The sequence below is a fragment of the Apus apus genome, chromosome 5, assembly GCF_020740795.1.
Source record: "Apus apus isolate bApuApu2 chromosome 5, bApuApu2.pri.cur, whole genome shotgun sequence".
Taxonomy (NCBI): domain Eukaryota; kingdom Metazoa; phylum Chordata; class Aves; order Apodiformes; family Apodidae; genus Apus; species Apus apus.
Window position 1 is genome coordinate 27,164,412 of NC_067286.1, and position 21,576 is coordinate 27,185,987.

General features: G+C 39.4%; 1 protein-coding gene across 1 annotated transcript in view; it reads right to left on the reverse strand.

Annotated features, from left to right (window-relative positions):
• The window catches only part of SPTBN5 (spectrin beta, non-erythrocytic 5), a 99,109-nt gene that overhangs the window by 29,080 nt on the left and 48,453 nt on the right, over window positions 1–21,576 (reverse strand). The window contains exons 34-44 of the mRNA XM_051622012.1: window positions 15,950–16,054; window positions 14,748–14,933; window positions 10,420–10,575; window positions 9,586–9,777; window positions 8,894–8,989; window positions 6,238–6,356; window positions 5,488–5,602; window positions 4,391–4,504; window positions 2,653–2,774; window positions 1,853–2,015; window positions 467–655 (exon numbers count right to left, since the gene is read on the reverse strand). Of these exons, the coding sequence (XP_051477972.1) occupies window positions 467–655; window positions 1,853–2,015; window positions 2,653–2,774; window positions 4,391–4,504; window positions 5,488–5,602; window positions 6,238–6,356; window positions 8,894–8,989; window positions 9,586–9,777; window positions 10,420–10,575; window positions 14,748–14,933; window positions 15,950–16,054 (1,557 nt within the window). The remainder of the gene's footprint in view (window positions 1–466; window positions 656–1,852; window positions 2,016–2,652; window positions 2,775–4,390; window positions 4,505–5,487; window positions 5,603–6,237; window positions 6,357–8,893; window positions 8,990–9,585; window positions 9,778–10,419; window positions 10,576–14,747; window positions 14,934–15,949; window positions 16,055–21,576) is intronic.

Here is a 21,576-nt window from a genome sequence, read left to right on the forward strand (position 1 = left end):
AAATGCTTAAGTGAGATGAAACCAGTTATTTTCTTAGAAAAAAAAGCAGGGAAAATTACAGTATTCTGTCCATGATAATTTATTTTTTTTTTTCATACTCGTCTACCGCCATGCTTTTTAGGGGAGGGTGTAGAATTAGAATAGTGATGCTCCATTTTAAGTATGTGCCTTTTGCTAGCTGCATGAGAGTTTGACTAAATTTTGTTCAAGTTTATAGCCACTTTAAAACATATGAGCACATATTCCACAGAAATGTCTTTGATTTGTAAAAGTATAATTTCTAAAAGTTCCGCCACCACTGATTGTGCTTGGCCCTCAGCATGCCTTCTGGAAACAAGTGCAATATACATGAAACACTGGGTGTTATTAGCGGATCTTATATATATTATATATTATACCATCTCAGAAATTTGTTTTTTATACCCAGGAAAGTTGTCAGTGGCCCATGCATTCTCTTTTTACTCACCTGTAAATCTTGTGCCTGAAACAATTTTTTATATTGCTCCTGCCATGCTTGGATCAATTCAGTCCAGGCTTGCTCAAGTCTGGAGAGGGACTGGTGAATCTCTGGGGTTGCATAGTGACCAGATTTGGCAAGTCCTTGACCATAGTTACTGAGAAAGTTGAATCTTTCCACTCGTGCTTCGATCTCCTCCTAAAATATATTACTAAGGTTGATGTCAAGGGTTTATGGAATGTCAGTTATTCAGAATACAAGCCTTAAGGGGAAGAAAAAGGGCTGTAACTTTCCAGCACTAACATTTATATGCAAAATCATTCATCTTTGAGCTGTGTTACTGAAAGCATAGAATTGCCTAAGAGAAAAGAAATGTGGACAATAAATGACCTTATGGCCCTAGGAACAATTAGTCTCCTACAAATCAAACCTGGGATTAAATTAGAAACAGACTAGAAAATGCTTAGATACCAATGAACATAGTTTTAAACATCCCTAATACCATATCCCACCCAGTCTTCCTGCATAAAGGTGCTTCTTCTGAGAAGCAGTGCCTAGAAACTTCCCTCTCCTGCCAAATTTCTATTGTGACAAAAAATTACTAGCAAAAATATTAAGTCTATGACATGAGAGAGCACTGTTAAAATGGAAGACTCTGAAAAAGGAGGGGACTTCAAGTACTTCATACTAAATTCAGGTCTAGAAAATTAATCAGAATCTACAAATCATTTGTGCTAATAATGGGACCCATAAAGCACTGGATATTAGTCATGATTCTGGGAATATGATTTTTAGAAGAAGCAACATAACTGCATAGAAAAGATAACACAACAGCTGAGAGGTAGCTATGACAGTTGGGAAAAAGTAAAATATTACCTTCTTTCTGGCATCACTCCTTTTTAGAAAATCCACCTAAATATTATCCAAATTAGCCACCAAAATATTGCATGGCAATTAGTACTGGGACATAAAGTATTTCAGAACTGAACGCATGGTACCCACCAATGATTATTTACTGCCCTGTGTGAGACAAACTGCTGTTTTTATTTTCCTTTCAGGCAAATGGAGTTTGCATGACAAAATCTAACTCAAAGCTAGAATTAACTGGCGTTAGCATTTTGGCAATCTGAATAAAGAGACAGGAAGTGAGCATATTTTGATACTGAACCAGCTTTTTACCTCCAGGGTTGGACAGCAGTACAGTTGGGAGCTAATGGGTCTTTCTGAGACTTCTTGCAGAGTTCTGTCAATACACAGGTGACTTCTGTCTCTAGCTTGTTATTGAAAAGCATCTTTTTACCTTGTTATTGACAGAAGTACACAGCAAAACTCTGCAATTAATTCCCATGGGGAAGATTCCCAGTATGTTCTACTGGAAGCAATGATGATACTTACCTTTCTCTCCTGATGCTCCTCAATCATGCTTTCTGCTTCATTTGCGCTTTTTGGAAGCCTCCCTGCTTCCATTAAGCCTCTGATGTTTTGGGTCCAATCTAGCATTTCCTTCATCTCCAAGTTAAACTTCTGCAACTGGTATGAGGCTGCCAGCTTCTCCTTCCTGCCACAGAATGTGTATTTCAGCATTATCTAACACAAAATTACCTAGTTGCCTCTAGTTGCTTCCCCATTTGCAGGGGAAGGTATCCTAGAAGAAGCTAAATGAATTCATTAATTCCTACTTTTCTTAACAGTCCTCACGTTAAACCAAAATCACAGGAGATGCACACTGCCTTGGGGACAACATGCATACCTTATTTTCTTCATCAGTTCATTAGGACAAGATAGGTTAAAAAGCCTTTATAGATGTTGCTTCTAGCAAAACCAGCACAGGCCTAAGACTTTTTTCTTTTTTTAAAAAAAAAGATTTGAGAAAAAAAAATCTTGTAGAACCATCCAAAAATAAGTCTTCCAAAAAGTCTTGATGACAGATCTATTCAGATAGTCTGAAGGTATTTTAGTAAGATTAGTTAGTGGGATAAGTCACAAACTCATTCCATTAGTTTACCCAAAGTCACACCAGTGGAACTTTTCTTGTACCCAGTCATACTTATTCCAGTGCAGGTGTCTCAGCTGCCTGTATAAACTTTGTAAAGGATCATGAAAGACATTTAAAAGGCCCCTGACAAGTAGATTGGAGACCCCAGAGAGCAACTTTGCTCCTGCTGAGAGATATTCAGACCACTACAAGTCTTTACCTTTGCTTGGCCTGTCCCTGGAGTCGTTGCCAGTTGTTTTTCATCTCCTGTTGCTTCATAGTCAGTTTGTCATTTATGGATGGATTCCTTGTGGAAAGCCGGAAAGATTCCAATTCCAATGGCTGGGAAGAGATTTATAGTGGGATGAATTAATGCCAAATACTTATATTTGTTGCTGAGTTTTCCATTAAGGAAAAGTTGAACATTTGAAGATCTCAGTTTTCGAAAGCAGGTACATAAATTACAGTAACAAAATATACAAAGGGACTTGTTATATGCACAAAAAAACCCTGTAAGCATTTGCAAGCAATCATCAATGTGAAGAAAGAGATATATGTGTGTTGTTTCACATGCACAAATATTAATTTGCCATTAAGAAAGTAGTTTTGTGGAACAGGGACAAACATAATGGAAAATGAAGTGTCAATTGTCACATCTATTAGCTTAATCTAAGTTGGGTAACAAAAGGCATGAAAATATGGCCATACAAAGTCTTCAGCAGAAGACTAAAAAATCATTTGTACCTATTTCAGCCATCATCAGCATCAAAACACTCCTCTCAGTGTAGACTTCTAGTTGATACTGTTTTCCTTAACACAGCCTGATGAGCAATAATAAACACTCAACTACCCAGGTTTAAAGTTGGTATATTTCTTATAAAACTCCACCAAATTGATGGAAACGAAGAATTTTAATAATAATAATAATAATAATAATAATAATAATAATAATAATAATAATAATAATAATAATAATAATAATAATAATAATAATAATAATAGAATATGCCAGGCTAGCTTCAACCCAGAAGAGAAGTACAGATATTATACTTTGCACATGGTATCTGGCAGCATCAAAAAACCCTCCAACCCAAACCTTGTTCATCTTTCTGTTTCCATGCAGCACTCCCCCCCACAGCCTTGCTAATGTTAACTGTGGAATGCTGACTAGTAATCACCCAGGTTTCATGTGAGAATCAGCTAACGATGTCACAATGTGTGAAGGTATCACACCTATTGTCACCATTTGCATGTTATTGCGAAGATAAAGTTTAGAGAATGTGTGCAAAAATAATTTTTATGTGAAAAAGCTTAACAACCTGGCCAATAGTGAAAACCATGAGAGACTGTGATAGGATTTCTACTACTGCGGTTCAGTTGAAAATATTTCCTTTTATTAAAAATACAGAATTACATAGGAACTCAGACCCATGAGTAGTGCTCAACCATTAGTCCTAAAAGATGCAAACTGGCTATTTTCCAAAAGCAAGAGCTGATCAGACAGGCAATTGTAACCTAAGATTTCTGGGTTTAATGTCTACATCAGAAAACTACAAGCACTGTGGGTTTTGCATTTTAGTTCTAAACAGAACTAGAGTCATGACTTTGGTTCAAGACAATACAGAAACTGGAGGAAAGATGATGGAGAGTTTAACTGGGATTCCAGACTTTCCAAAACATATAGGACAGTGTAGTCTGGCTTATAGGTGAGCACCAGACAATTAGCTAACATGTTAAAAAGGGACTTTTTTAAAATTTAGTGCATCAGGAAGAAGAGCATTTGACAAATCAAGTAGGATTAACTAGCACAGTATTTTACTGAAAAGAAACATGTGCTACATTTGCATTTCAGTGTAATTCATACAAATAAATCTGGAGTCCCACCAATCTTTGCCTTGTGTTTCCCAAAAGCAAAAATGAACTTATTTACCGTATCCTCTGTATTCTCCACTTCTTACCTCCATTTTGGACTTAATAACACTGATTTCTCTCTCCATCTCTTCATGCTTTCGAATCAGGTTTTCCACACTTTCCACATCTTTCCCATAATCAAGTGCTTGTATCAGTGTACTCTGGAGGGGGCAGTAGGATGTGCAAATTGTGAAGATGACAAAAAGCAAAATACCTTAATTCCTCCTTACAGTCTCCTCCTTCCCTTCTTTGTATTGCCATCTGAATGTTTTTATTTTCTTTTTAACTGTCAGCAGGGCACCTTGGCTGCACTCCTTACAGAGTTGGAGCAAGAATTCATAACTCTTTGAACAGTGAAAATCCTACTTAAGGTGCCTCTGGCCATTCACATAAAAAACAAAGACAGGAATGTTTCTATTTTTTTTTTTTCTTTCCCCCCCTGCCCCCCCCCCCCCCCCCCATAACAAAACAGCAAAATATTTCCCATTAAATTGTAGCACAGAAATATTCAAATGTGTTTTATGAAAATATGGAAAATAAATTTGACCCTCAGAACCCTACCAGAAATTAGATCCCAGACAGTGAAGAAACAAGTTAGTGAAAGTTGTTATAAAGAATCCAAACTGATAGGATTGTAACCTTAGGCAGTACCACTATGTACCTGCCTACTGCCTTATAGTTAAGTTAGTATGATTGGTTATGTGTATGAAACAATGACTTTGTATATAGCCTTTTCCTTCTAGTAATCTCAAAATTATAATATGGGATAGGCATTTTTATCTCCGTTTTCTAAAATAATAAGATTTTTATACAACTTTTTAAAGTTGCCTATTTAATATGTCTACTTTGCACAGCAAGGAGAGATATGCAAACTAGTGTTGAATGCACTGGCTTTGAATTTGGAAACTACAAGTGGCTACATTCAAGATAAATAGATAATTCAGAAAAAGCTCCATAGTAGCTCAGCTAACAGGCTTTTGGTATTCAGAACTGACTTGGCTGGGCACTGTCTGAAAGAGATGCAAACCGGATACATAGTCAACTATCAAAGGTCACTGCTGGATATTCAGTATCACTCGAGCAACCAACATGGCTGGGTTAGAACATTTTTCCCTTTTCAATTAACCAAAATCTGAGAACTCACCTTCTCAGTAATTCTCTCTGTGATGTCATCAATTTCTCTGATTAAGGCATGAATTTCTAGGGCTCCCTCTAACTTCTTTCTGTATGCATTCAGGTTACCATGGAAACTGTTCCACCTTTTATTGAAAATAATATTTTAGAGTTGTATTTCAGAAGCGAGGATTTCCACCACTGAGTTTTGTGATGCTTAGATCTAAGTAAAAAGACAGGATTTCTGAACTACCTTGTGTGTTGACCCCCCCCCTGCCCACAAGAGAGGACACAACACAGAGATAAAGGATTATCCTGACAAAACTGTCCAGTTATATTTATTCCAAGTTTTCAGGGTAGCATGGAAGTTAAAAGTTTAAAGTACCAATCCAATTTCCTTAAACTCACAGTAACTTCACAATCCCTATCTTCATGCTTTTTGTTCTTAGCTAGCAGGCTGGGGAGTAGCATAAGCAATATGCACTTCACCAGGACAACTGTGTGAAGAGATGGAAGTGTCTTAGCTTCATGCATCTAGTCTGTAAAGTGCTGTGAAACAGCATATTTGCCTCCAAAGCTAGAAACATAACTTTGGCCCTCTGAATTAGACATCCTTCTCGCTAACTGATCTGAGAGTCTTGAAAGGCAACTCCAGGGCCTGATGCTTGGTAGTCATGATGTTAAAGAAGAAAATATATCAAAATTCCTGCATTTATTCCAGACCAAGATAATCTTCCCTTCTTGTTTTTGCTTTTTACAGAAGCTTTGAAAGCCTACTCACCTCTCATTCAGCTGCTTCCTGCGTTCATATATGGTCTTTGTTTCTTCCCTGTTCTGTCTCTCCAGTTTCATGGCCAGAGCATTGATAGCCCTGATATGAGCATCATCCACTGTTGTCTCCTGTGAAGTGAGAAAAGGAACAAAGGTATGTATTTGAAGTGTTTGTGGTGGAGTTTTTCACTGAGATGTGAAATTCAACACTAACAGCAACAAGCAACAGTTTCATCTCACTACGAAACATTTCAAACACATGGGTTTTACTCTACTACAACTGCTGGTGTTGCCAGTCCCTCATGAGAAGACAGTAAAGGCAAGAAAGACGTTAATGACTATAGATACAACAAAGATCTAGGTTTAGATGAGGACACTCGGAGCTTCATTTGTAAGCCAGGCATTCCAGCAGGGGCTTCTTTGTTGAAGAAACACAGGTGCTGGTTACATAGGTGGCTGCTGTGGAACAGCTGACAAGTGGCAGATGGTTCCTCTGTCTAATAGGTAGTGACTTGTGGTTCCTAAACCCTCTGTATGTTTTTGCAAGATGGGCTTCAGTCCAGATGTGCCTTCCATACTGTGGACAACAGTCTTAAAATCCATAAAGCCTTGAGAAATCCAGACAACTCATGCCACTGCATTTTCTTCTAAAGCAACACCACTGCACTTTAAAAGGTGTGCTAAGTCTTCGAGACAACTTCCTTCCTTTGTACATACCACAGAAGGGATAATATTTGCACATTGCACATAAAGTCTGGACTATAGTGGAATAACTGTTCTTTTGGAGGATGACAGATGGCCAACACTGAACACTGCTCCACAATTCAAAAACATTCTCTGTATTTCTAAGACCAGTAAATCACAAGCTGAGCAGGGAAACATTAATCACTGGTGTAGTAGAAGTACAGCTGCAAGATGCCAGCATGCTCTTAATAGATGTATTAACTCCATTTGTCTTTTATTTATGCTACATCCATACCAACATGTATGCTTCCATATGTGCTTTATATGATACACAGCCATAAAGTAAACAAGAGAAACCAGCAGACAGCCAGATACTCTTCTGAAACCCTGTGGTTTCCTTTCCTGGGAAATAATAGAAGCACAATGTGATAGAATATGAGTAGCAAATAAGGCAGCCATCAATGCAGGAATATTGTTCCCTACCCTGATATCAGATTTGTCTGGTGGGGAAAACTAGACTAGATGGATGCACACACTGTGCCAGGACCAGCCTTCGTCTGTTTCTATGACCCTATGAAGTGCTGTATAACTGAGCTCCAGCTAGGAGGGTGTCACTGTCCCCACCTTTTTCTCTAGCGGTCTTGTTCAGAGTAGTACAGGAGCAGTGGCTTCAAGCTGATAGTATCCAAGACCAAGATTTTCCTGTGTCACATAAAATCTACCTTATGCTGACTGAGACAGTGGATTGTTTCTGTCTCTTTCACCGTTCTCCTTTTGGCTGGGACAAGCTTCAGCAGAGATCCCTTAGCTCACAGCTCAGCTGGTGAGGACTGAAGGACCAGTGAAGGTCTCTTCACTTTACGGATTTCCTGGTGCTGAAGCTTGAGTATTTTGTCTCAAATCCACCACTAATTCACTGTCACAGGAAATTCTGCCAGCCTCTGGAAAGTGGAGCTCAGGGTTTTCTTCCAGATGTCAGTATCTATACTGATACTTTCAACAGAAGAGGACTTTCTCCTGCTGTTAGGCAACGGAAATCGAAGATGGGAGCTTCCATAACAGGAGTTGGCAGCAAAATAACAGGCAAACAAAGGCTAAAGAATTTTAGGAGAGAACATTAGAGTAAGCCTCATTCACAAAGTCCTCATATGCCTCTTTCCAGACCTTCCTCACAGACTAACAAATCAGCACAGTAATCTTCCTTGTGTGACACTCAGACATGTTAGTCCACATCTGTAGTAGTTCCACAGAGAACAAGACGCTGCTGCAACTGCATCCACTTGATGTGTGGCTTCATAGATCTCGTGGTGTGAGCTGAAACACATCACAGGGAGGCCCTTATTGTGACAGGACCTGTTCCCCAGCATTCCCAAGTTTTGGGCCCAGGTTAACACATCTCACTGGAGGCAATCGAGGCAGCTGGCATGACTTGGCACCACAAAAGAGAGTCAGAGATCCTCTGAAAGGTGAACTGTACAGCTGTTTTTTCACATGGCTGCTATCCAAGGTGTAAACCATTGCTCTGTTTTACTAATTGTGTGATTATCAATAATTAATGACCTACCACATGTGCTGTATAAACAAAGTTCCCCAAATATATGTGCTTAATTTGAATAAAGGAATGTGAGAAACTTGACTGTCCCTCAGCAGGAGGGGAAGGAAGAAATAAAGGAGGAAAATGGTCAGGTGTTTTTTTTAGGGACTTGTTTATTTCAGTTCTAGATCAACTTCCAGATTCAAACAAATATGGCTCTAACAATATTTTTTTAACCTATTTTTGGGTGGTACTCACTGTGAAGACACAATGAGGGAAAATTCTATCTATTGTAATGGCTTATGAAGTGGTAATGCTTCCTATACCCCAGATCTTTCAGGTCTTTAGGGTACTGGAACTGTATATGGTACCTGTATATATTGCTGGGCTGAAAACATATCTGCTGCTTCCAGCCACAAAAAGAATGTGCATGGAAAACACCTCTTACCCCTGATGTTGCTCCACGGAACTCATTCAGCTTTTTCATGAGCTGCAGGCAGTGTTCGTAGTCATTTCCCACATCACCTACATTGATCATGACTTCCTGGGGAAATAAGCAGCAGACAGGCAAACATTCAGGCTAAGAGGACAAGAATACAGCATGTCCCCGTGCTTATGCTGATGCAATCAGTTCTGTTGTGTGTAAATCACTGACCTCTGATGGTAGAGATACTTATGAGACTTAGTCCCAACTCCCTCTCCAATCTGATTATTGAAACAATCTCTGAAAGAAAACTTAGTGGATCAAGTGACCCTTCCTTCACTCTTACAAAGAGAAATTTTCAGATTTGATACACAATGAGAGTAAATACCAGTTGCCAAATGCTTCAAGTCTCTTCTAGCCTGCTTTAATTTCTCTGTCTTGCTAGAGACACATGAGATGATGATCACCAACAATCACGATCTCTTTGTGCACGTTACATAAGAACATGTGCTAATACTGTGCAACTGACTCTGGCAGGGAAACACTCCAGAGAAGTTTTAGTATTTCCTTCCATGTTTTTTGTAGAGCATGTCAGGATTCTTCCATACAAAAGCCACTAAGAAAATACCCTGGAAAATTATGTATATATCAGAAATTCAGTGCTGAATAGCAAGTCTCTAGTGTGCTGCTTGGATTATATACTAGAGTCCATTTACCTTCTCTCTGATCCAAGCTTCCACCTGGTCCACCTTCTGAAGAAATTCCAGAAAGTCCCTGCTGTCCTCCAGCATCTTTCCACGGGCAGTAACACCTCTCTTCAACTTCTCCCAATGCTCCTGAAGCATGCGGACTCGGCGATGAATCTCTCCTGATTTTGGGTGGCCTTTTGATACCAGGGCTTCTCCTTTCTTCACATTCAGAAAAAGAAATAAGAAATTAAGGTTGCCACTAATTTTTGATGTCATTACCATGTTACTTGAGATTTCTAGAAGGACTCTCTCACTTTCCAAATCTGGACTGCACAATAAATTACTAAAATAAATTCTTACTGCCCAAATGATACTGCTGGGCTAGAAATCTTTTACACCTGGAGGGAATTAAGAACACTAAGATTTTAGTATTTCCCTGCTAGGAATTACATTTGTGGAGTGGGAATAGCAAGAGAAGTATTACAGATGATTATACCCTTTAGCTATGTGATTTACCCAGTTTCAACAAGAATGTTCACAAATTGGGCATTAAATCCTAGTTACCTTTTGTAGGAGTAATCCCCCAGGCAAGGAAAAAGTCAGTGATATCTTCCTATTGGGCCATAAGGAAAGATGGAAGAGTGATAAACAAATCTCTCTATTGCAAATTAACAGCATTATATTTCCACTGAATAGCAACTGGATTCTTGTCACATAAGTAGGATAATTGAGACAGAACTGATGAGCAAGCTAGACAAAGAACTGGTGAACAAGCCACCCACCCTTTTTGTTCCATCTCTCTGTCCTTCTTTGGATAACCAGCAGTAATCTGTGAAAATACTAGCAGAGTGAGAGAGTTACCTTATTAACAGCTGTAATGATTTCTTCATTTGCAAGAATCTCTGCCTCAAAGACCTGATGTTTCTGCAGAAGCTTCATTTTGTCATGCAGATTGCTGGGGTCTTGTATGGAAGGATCCTGTAGCTTCTGCATGCGCTCACTGATCCAGTCTTCTGCCTGCAGCCGTGAGAGGTATCAGAGTTAGCATGACATGCTGTCCTGGGGCCTCCTCCCAAGATATGTCATTGTTCTGTGCAACTGCCTATGCCTGAGCTAGGTGGATAGAGCTGGGAGCTGACAGCTGATGTGGCTCTCCAGCTTCTCAACTACTCTACTTGCTAGGAAATAAAAGCAGATAGGAATGAAAATAATTTTTATCTGACTACAAGAATAATGAAAAATTCCTTGTATATCCCAAATTTAGTCACAAGCCATAAACAGATTATACAATCTTCTAGATTAGATATAGAGAATCCTCGAGTAGGTATGCAGACCTGACATGGTAGACATTAAAAATGAGATTATGATAGCTGAACTTTGGATTTAGAACTCTGCGTTTCATCCCCTGTCTCTGTCATTGACCTACCTGTAAGGTGGGTTAAAATTCTGAATAATTCTGTGCCTCACCTATAAAACACCACTAACAATTCCTGATGTCGGTGAAGTCGTGAAACTTAAGTGGAAAAAGTAAAGCAAATAAAGCCTTACTGACAGGGCCAAGCACTAGCCAGATTATTTGAAAGCAAATACAACCAACCCTATTTGCTTTCACACTTCATAAAATTGAAAATGGTCTCATCAGGAACATCAGATTCAGACAAGCAGGTGAACCTTGAGGACTAACAAAGCAAGAGTTATGTATTTCTCTTAGGATTTTTTTTTCAGGGGATTTAAATGTATGGAGAATAGGATAGTGACTTTTCCACAATTCGCTTTTAAGTCTGCTAAACTTTAGCCCTTAGCACTGATGGAAATATTTTCTGTCCATCAAAACACTGAGAGCTGAACACTTGGCATACATTCTAACGGATCCTGTTATCCTCAGACCAGTGAAGTAACCTAGTGTTTTGACAACACAAGAACAGCAAATTGAAGCCAGCTTTATCAATTTCAAAGCATCTTGGCTCTCCTTGTGGAACTGTGCTACATGCACATAAGACTTGACAACTGGAAGATTTTGCTAGTTAAGTAATGATTTGAAGTGTTGTCTCAGCTGCTGAAATTCTATAAACAATAACAGAAATAGCTTTCATTAGCAGCATGCTCTTCAGAAACAGTTCCCCTGCAAAGCACAGTTAGAGACTCAAACAGGAGCCTTATGTCAAGGTTGCCCAGGACAGAACACTGTCACCTGCTGGTTTTATTTCTGACACCCTCCTCACAAGCTAGGGTCTTCTCCCATTACCCAGCCACATATAATGCTTTAGCATCACGTAACTGACTTCTCATTTGCATGGAAGAGACTCATCCCTACCTTTAGGATTAGAAACAAATTAATCCTGTGTATATAGCCACTTAAAGGGCAATTTCTCTCCTACCTTTTAATGATAAGGAATGGCTTAATGACAGACTGAACAAAGCCAAAGAAATCGCATCTGCACTGTTAGTGGCTTGGTTTATTTTAAGGCTTATTTAGGATGGCTCTAGAGAGAGACAGATCCTATTCCTGGCCCCATGGAGGCACTGAGACATGAAACACCACTGTTCTCCCAAGATCGTTCCACGGAAAGCCTTAATGTTTTCTGAACAGGCATTTTCACTTTATCAAAGACAACAGTGATACTAGTGTTATGCTCAGTGTAGGCACTTGGGAATAGACTTATTTCTATTGGAAATTTTCAGTTTAGGAACCTACATTTTCAAAATACCAGTTGCTGGAACCTCATGAGCACTTTTTGTAAAGTATTCTGATTTTAAAAACCAGAAATATTTGAAGCATATGAATGAGTTGTGCCTGTTTCAGACATTTAAAGATAACAACTAATTATCTCTCTCACTCCCCTGAGAGGAAGTAGTGGTTTTTTATTGCCTTGTACAGAGGATGAAAGGGAAATGAAGTGACACCAATATGACGAGCAAGTTTCAGAGACAGTATTAAAACTCAGAGCCAGCTTTACAAGTCCAAACTTTGGACTTTATGATCCTTCCTCTGCAATAGATTAAACAAATGGCCACATTTTTAAATTGCAACCTGCTCATTTGCATTCCATGTTAACATTGAGGTACAGAATTTGTGACAAGAGGGATGTTTTAAGTCTGTTTCACTTCTTTGGGACTAGAAAAGTCCTTCCTACTGTAGGAGAGTGTGTCCTATTTTGTGAGCTGCATGTGATCCCCTGAGTTAGTTGGTGAGGGTTTTGTGCAGAAAAACAAAGTCCTATGTCCTGAAGAGGGTGCAAACTGCAGCATCTAGCCTTCTAAGCAGACCATATGATGCTGAGCTCTCCATTCTCTCATCAGTAATCACAGCCTGTGTTGTCTTTGTACTGATGAGTGTAGTGCTCTGTGTAATTGCTTCTAGACTTCTAATGATGGTGACAGTCACCATTTTCTGCTGACACAAAAAATCCTGTTGGATCAATAGAGATGATTTAGGATGATTACAGGAGGGAGAGTTTTCAGGGGAATAGGACCTGAGTTATGATACTTGTTCTTATAAGCAAGAATAGGCAATGACCTCATTTATTTCACAGCTAAACTTAAAATTCATCTCTGCAATTTAACATCCCTTTGGGGCTGTCCTTATACATAAACTCATACACACCCAGAACATCATTAAAATTAAACAAAGCATTCTATTCTACCGATTCTACCCAAAAAAGAGGGAGAGAGATGTTACTGTAAGATTTTTTATTATTATTATTTCCTTTTTGGCATTCACATTCTACAGCAACAGGCAATGAATTTAGATCAATGAGGTAAATGAGGAGGTAGTTTGAGACCGAAAACTCCCTATACAAGTCTTAGTTGAATGCATGTGGAGAAAGTGGATGAGGAAAGGGAAATGTTCCTCACTATACAGGGCCAGATACTCTGTTATAACTGTGTGATTCAAGAATGAAGGGTCACCCCAGCCCAAGCACTGATTTGACAACTACATAGAGATGGGAAGAAATGCAGAAGTGTTCCTACCTAATGGTTTGATGGTATCTCTAGGAGGGCATTGGCAGCTTCTCTACCAAAGAGAATGTTGGCAATTCTGTAACCTTTCCATCAGAGGTACATTGCTCTTTAGAAAATGTTAGCACTGTGCAATGTTTACTCCATCCACTCTCCCCTATTCTAGTCCACAAGGTGGACTGGTTTGTGTGATAGGAAAAGTATAGCCAAATAATACAAGTTAATATTTGTCTAAATATTTGTGTAAATAATTCCTAATAAAGTTTATTTAAAACACAATAGTGTACAGCTCTGTCTCTTTAGTGTAGCCAAAGAAGAAGATATTTAAATGTTTGATTATCAAGGGGGGAAGAGTTCCAAATACATTTGGCTATACATGGAATTTTAGCAGCTATTTATGGCTTAAATTACTCTTTGAAAACAAAACAAATCACACAAAAAAACCCAACCAACCAAAAAAGGTTGTCAGCAGGGACGTGTGTTTTTTTCACGAACTGGGAGGTAACAATCACCTGCAGTTTTTTTTTAAACCATGGAGGATATTCCAAAGGATGCAGCAGCAGAAGGGGTGCATACCAGACCAGCAAGACTGTTTGCAAATGTCTCTCTGGGCCTATGTGCTGTTGTTTGTGCCAGCACATGGGATGCTTTCACGTTTTTCAGTCACAAACATTGCGCTGCCCTTTCAAAGACTGACTTAGCATGCCTTTCCAACAGTAGTGCCAGGAGTAGAGCTACTCAGTTACAGGACTAGAGCCAGAACAGGAGACAGAGATGAACATATTCTGCAGAGACCAGTCTACAGGAGCTGTAGAGCAATGCTAAATTACAGCACTGGTCTGAGGGCCTTCAGTGAATACTCGCTAGTAGAGCTTGGTGCCCTTGCCATAATGCTTTCTACTTTGTATTCATTTTGATTTGAAACACTTTTTCTTTCCCACCAAGAGCAACACAAGGTAGTAGCTGGCAATTTCCCTTTTATTAGTTTAATTTTAGCAGAGGTCCTGATGTGTAAAGCAGCTGTAATGGGCACAACACCACAACAATGGGATAGTAACAGCAATGACACTGGAGCACCTACCCCTTTGCGTGAGTGCGGGAGGACAGGAGTTGCCGCAACGGAATAGAGTATCAACCCACCTAATTTCTGGCAAAGCTGGGCACTTCATACAACAGAGGTAGGCAGCTCCTTTGCTTTCCACCCCCATCTCAGTCTAAAATCCTCTTACCTCTTCCAAGTTCTGGTAGAAAAGTGCCAGAAGAAGGGCAGTCTGCAGCTTCTCTCTCCTGCTCTGGGATAGATCCTTGATCTGCTGCTTCCTCTCATGAATGGCATTCAGTTTGTGCTGGATCTTTAGCCCGTCCAGTCCGCCCAGCTTTTCCAGCCTGCTTGCCTGTTCTTGAAGAGACACCATCTGAAAAGGCAACAGATCTGAAATTACTTTTATGCATCCAAGTGGTTTGAACGAAAACAAAAACCAGGCTCCTTTCCACACCTAAAAGATTCTATTTTTTTTTTTGAATCAGCCAAGAATAGCAGTGACAAGTTAGCCAGCATTTCCCAGATCTTCTGTAGTGCACCATGGCTACTAAAATGAATTAAAGATGTAACTCCATTAGTCCCTATGCTACTGATCATCTAGTACAAGGAATCACAGAGCAAGCCTGACATCCATGAGTGCTCAGGTTTTACTGCTTTGTGGAAGTCAGGTGTTGGAAGGTAGCTCTCAGCATGAGCAATCAGTCTGGCAGGGAGCTGGCATGGGTCTGGGAACACATTCCTTCTGTGGTTACCCAGGCACAGCCCCAGGGTTGAGTTTAGCCCTAGCTTGGGTGAATTATAGCAGTAGCCACCAGGCAGGCAGATTCTTTTATACAGAGGCGCAAAGATGCAAAGAGGTGAGCCAATTTGGTGCAGACATTGTACCTCAAATATATATTTAAATAATTAGACAAGTCATCCCCCCTGACCTACTCCATTTTATTTGCTATAAAAGCCAGTGGGTGTTTTCTTATGAAAAACAAAACCAAACCAAACCCAACAAACAAAAAGAAAACAACCAACCAGCAAACAACAACAACTAAACCCAAACAAAAACCCAACCAAAACAAAACACCAAAACTTTTGATACCTGTAACACATAATATGGCCTGCTTTAAATATTTCTTCTGGTAAGTCTCACTATTCAACGTAGTAAGTGGGTTTCCTGTCTACTGCAAGACAATACAGGCAGAACTTGGGCATGGAGTATGTAACACTTGTTCTCCCTGCTCTGCTTCTTGTTTCACTAAGCTTCCTCATTTTCTCTTTGATTCAAAGCCTATCAGGCATATCACAACTGTCAGCAATGAAACATGTTGCCTTACCAAAAAGAATAGATAAAAATCATTCTAGCTTGTGGGTTGGCAGAATATTTATTGATTTTTGTACCTTCTCTTCCTGTGATGCCAGAAGCTTCTCAAAAGCCTCATGTTTTCTTATCAGTTGCTCTGCTTCGTCCACAGAACTTCCGAGGTCACTGCTTTTCAAATAAATCTATGAAAAAAGTTTAATATTTTTCTTAGTGGATTAAATGTAACATAAGCCTTATTCATAAATATGAGAAGAGATATTAACTCTGCAGATGAGAGTACACTTGAGGAAAAAAGGAGGAGAAGGCAACTGAAATTGGAAGCTCCATGGTGTTATCAGGAAAAAGAAGCATTAACAAGTTCAGCTAAGGAAAGTGACCTATCACTGCTTATTGCAATCACTAAATCACAAGGACTGGCAGTGAATTCAGAGGTCCAAGCCATCCTACTAACCCAAAGCAAGATCAGCACTATTGTGTCTTAAACATCTGTATGTTTCCTCATTAGAAGGTTTCCTATAACAGAGACCTTGCAGCCTCTGCCGGCAATCCATTCCAGTCCTTCATCACCTTTACCGTTAGCAAGATTTTCCAAATATCTGGCCTGAAAATGCATTGCTAACACTTCACCTCATTACACACTGCCCTCTCTTCATCACAGAAAGGAAGTACTTCCTTTTACATTTGATTCAGTCTTGTACATGCTTGCAGGGTTTTTGCATACTGGGATTTCTATCTTCTCTAGGCTAAAACTACCCTGATTTGATCAATCATTCTATAAAGGCTGTCTCTTCTAGATTCTGATTATTCTCATTGCTCTCCTGGATTTTCTCCATTCCTGCTTATTTTGAAATGGGGTTCCTAGTACTTAGTGCAATAAGTGGCAATAAGGCTGCTAGTGGAGGCAGTGAAGACAACAGAGAACTTATGTGCATTTTCCAAGCTATAGTCTTCTGCTGTGTATGATATCTGTGTACGGTGCCTATCTTTTACACACTACCATGCACTCAGCTTGACCTTGCAATCTACTATAAGCTTCCAGAAACTTTTCAGAAGAAGTGCTATCAGACTGGCTTGTCCCCATCCTGTATTGATGCAGCTAATTATTCCTGAAAAACGTCCTAGCTTGCACCTCTGCCAAGTACATTACAGCTGCTCTTTTTTCAGGCCACCTTTCCAACTTGTCTGCATTAATTTTATTTATAGTCTGTCCCATCAGTCCCTGATGCAGAAAGATCTTAGTCTAAAATAACAAATCAGTTTTAAGGAAACTGACCTCTGCTATTTGCTTTGAATACTGTGAAGACCTTTTCTAACTGACCCAGAGACATCTCTAAGGCACCACAGTGTTTCTTGACTCTTTTCTGGTGTTAAGAAAACTGAATGCCCAATTACTTCTCCCAGGCATTCTGTTATATTCAATTTTGTCAAATGCAAGAGAATAAACAATGTAGTTATCTACTGTCAAGAAAAATATAAATTTTGCTGAAGGCCAGTAGACATTTATTCCTTCCTTGTGGATTTAGTTGTCCAGTTTCCTCCCCTATTCAGTGATGAGACAACAGTTGGATAAAAAGTGCAATCAGGGGCTCTGAAGGAACATGACCAAAAATTACCTGTACACAAGGTTCACAGTGGAGTGAATATGACTTGACAGACTTTTAGCATTCAGGCTGCTACGAGGAGATGCAATTATTGGCTGGGACATAGCACTGTGTAATCCGTTCTGTGAACTCATGGAATCATAAGTATTTGGATAACAGTGAGAAATTCCAACCAGTAATTCTACCTGGGTAAAAGGCAATTAACAGAGATGGAAGGAGAATTTGAGATCAGTGATACAGTGTGAAAGAATTAAGAGGCAGGAAAGAAACAGAATAGAATCAGTGAAACAACACAACTGCTAGTAGTTTCAGAAGAGGGGTGGTGAAGAATATTAGTAAATCTGTGTCTTAAAATCAGAGAGGTACACAGGAAAAATAACATTTTGAGAGATATCTCTTGCTTTGCAAAACAAAACGGTTCTGTAGCAGTTTGACAGGGTGTTTGTATTAGGAGAGAAAATATATTCTTCAGCAGCTACTTTAGAAAATCAGTAATGATGTTCTTTGTCTGGACACAAGTACTGGATGACTGTTTAACCCCACAGGGCACCTTCTGAAGGATAGGTTTCCCAGGCATGTGTTATGTGCAGGGGAATCCACACTTACTTGTCTGGGTCTGAATGTACCAACAGGCTCTGGCTACCCTGACTGTCTGTGGAACAGCCCCCCTGCTCCCACCTGGTCCCTCTGAGGCTCAGCCCTGGCCCCAGCCCTGCCTGAGCTGTGTTGAGCGGAGGCCTGAGACCTGCCCTGGTCCTTCTGGACAGACCTCAGATTTCAGTCATTATCTCATGTTGTCACCTTCATCTCCAGCTGGTTGATGGACCTCATTGGCAGCTGTGGCTAAGAAGACAGCCAGCCAGACTAAGGCCTGACTTTCTGGCTCATTTTTGGGAGTTAATGAAAGGAGTGTTTTGCATATACAGAAAAATGCACAGATTATCATGCCCAGGCTAGTGTTTGAACTGCTTTATATTCATTCATGCCGAGTATCAGAGAGAGCTGATTAAATCCCAACACAGAAATCACTATCAATAAGAGGGGAAGGCCACTGTACAACAGTTCCAAGTGTTTAATAATTCTGGCACATAAATCACCAGGATGCCTAAAGAAATATATTAAAACTTTTGTTATGCCTCTGTACGTTAAATACAATCCTCCACCAGGAGGCAGATATTCTGTCATTCAAATTTTAATCCTTTGATCTATCCTACTCATTAAATGTATGAAATTATCTTTTAAAGTATTTATTTAATTATTTTTAGAGTGTTTTTAGAATTGGTTTGTTCTTGTGGGAGAAGATCTCCACACACATGGGCTCCAGGTCAGTCTACTGTAATGCATTGTTAAACCACTTGTAATTACTATCTCATTTTCACTGCTGTTACACTGAAATAAAATGTTACTAACTCTGAAACTGCAGAATCTGTCATAACTGAAGAAATGGTCAGCTATTTGTTTTTCTGCTCATGTATCTGTGGTGGAAGAAAAAGGCAAGGAACATCTACAGAGACATCTGAGAGCAGGGGTGTGGAATGGTGAGTCATAAGCGGCTGCCACCAGAGTGGCCCTCGGTGCCTTGCTCTCACTGAAAATCAGTACACACAAATAACACTGAGTATTCAGAGCCCCTTCAGCTGTTACAGCAGTGGGAAGAATTCTTCCTGACTTCTGAAAGCTTTGGGCCAGGTCTTCCAAGTAGAAGTCAGTGAAAATGCTCTTGGGAACCCAGGTTTGAATGCTGAGAAGGAAAACTGGGTGCATACATTACGGGAGCGGCGAAGGCGACACACTGAGAAGAAAGCAGCCCCGGTAGCATTAATGGTGCTACCTAGACAGCTGGCGAGGGAAAAACCTTCCATTCATCTTTTGAACAGAAATCTTATGACAGCAATTGCTAGAATCAGAACCACAACATTTTTTCATTTAAGCATTCGTTATACCAGTCTGAAAGCAGAATGGAAACTGTCTACCACAGCACAGTGCTGGCCTATGGCCAGTTACACACTTTTTGGCGTATTTTCAGACAGGACCCCAAACTCCCACTTTCAATGAGACGTGTTGATTTCAAACACAAAACACTGCATAGCTCTCCTCAGGTAGCCTACCAGAGTCTCCCACAGCACACAGCAGGTATAAACTTGCTTGCAAGCTTGTTTCTGTTATGAAGAATGGCCTGTCATCAGGAATATAATGCTTAAAAATGCCACAAAAAGCACCAAGGACTTGACCAACCGCTCACTATATAACAAACTAATTTTTAAGTAAAAACACTTAAACCCACAAAATGAACCTGGCCCTTTTTGAGACTTGAGATGGAGCATGTGAAAAATAACGAAATTTTTAACAATGCAAAGCACAGAGATTGAGGTTTTAACCCTACTTAACTGGAATTTTCACTGCTTCTGAGATCATTGCATAGACTTAGCCACACTGTCGTAAGACCTCTTACATGTAAGTTAATGCAGAAATAAAAGCAAACTTCAATATTTTTTTTTTAAAAAGTTCATTTAAAATAAAATAGGAATATATATATATATACACACACACACAGAGTTATGTGACAGTTCAGGCCAGCTCTGGGTTTTGGAGAAATACTGAATGAAATAGTCATTAGGATGACTATGCTCTTTGGGTGCCACATCTTCACACTTTTACACACTGGAAGCTGACATAGCTCCAAAATAAATTTGTTTTCCAAGAAATGTAATTTTTATTTCTCTAGAAGAAAAACTATTTTACATATTTGTGCAAATCCACACCCTTCTCCTCCTTCTGCTCTTCACAGTTTAACAAGCTCCACAGATTTTGCAACCCCCACTGCCTGCCCTGAGCTTGCTGCTGAGATTGCTGGAACTCCACTGAAAACCTTTTAGCTCTAAGTATGAAATAAAAGCCAGAATTACTCTCAGTTTTAAATGGCTTCACTTAAAACACTTAATCAACCCCAAACTTTCTGCCCAGATAGATGACAACAATGTTTGATTTGATTTACTTCTGATAAAAGCAAATACAAAAAAGAATGAATGAAAAAAACCCCAACCTTTAAATTTGCTTTATCTAAGTAAATACATATGCTTAATACCATCATTATATATGGGTCACATACATGTTGTACTATGCTTCATTTCAGTAAAAGTTATAACAAAGTATCATACTATAACCCTAAGTGGAATAGAACACATTGAAGTTGTTTATTAAAAACCCCACAGACACCTTTTCTATCATATTGACCTCACTGTATCATTTGCTTCTGACTTCACAATCTAGACGTGAAATTCTAGTGTTAAATGTATTTAAAATTTCCTTCTCCCCTCCCACTGCTTGCTGTCTCACCAGCATATGAATTATCTGATATTGAAAATGGGTATGGGAAAAACAGAGAGAACTCAGGGTTTGTTTTCCCCGAACTGTTACAATCCTTTCCTCCCACCAACCTCCTTCTTCTTCATAATTTGCAAGCTTGACTCCTATCCTGTAAGAAGCAGGTGTTAGACCAGAACCCTATGCTCATACAATATAATAATTAAAATATTTACTTATGAAACACTTTTCTGAAGGCAGACTAAATTCCTCTTAAACTCCCCCTAGTTTCATTGCTAGAAACTTCACTGAGATTTCCAATATTGAGATGCTGTGGAGACTAAATCCCCTCAATTTCCTTCAGACAAGGGTGGTACTTCTCTTTTTCCAAGGGGAAAGAAAAGAAGTTATTTCTTCCTACACACTTAAATATTTTGGCTTTTGAAAACAAGTATTACTTTAAAAAGCCACAACATTAGGAATTAGGCACTTAGAAATATAGTGTAACATGACAAGTAAAAAAAAATTAAAAGAGTGAAACAGAAAAATCTAATAAAAACTACACTGATTTGTCCTAGGTCCCAGACCAACTGGCAGAGAAGAAAACCAGTCCTTGGACCTGAAGTCTTGGACCTTCAAAGTGCTGAGCACTAAGGGCCAATTATGCAAAATCTGTAATCTCATACATAGCACTGAGCATGTCATGTAAACAAAAGTAGTCTAATGGTTAAAACTAAACACTTGTTAAGTGCTCAATCAGCTCAGAGTGCTCTGTTCCATTTAGGATGCATCAAGCTGTA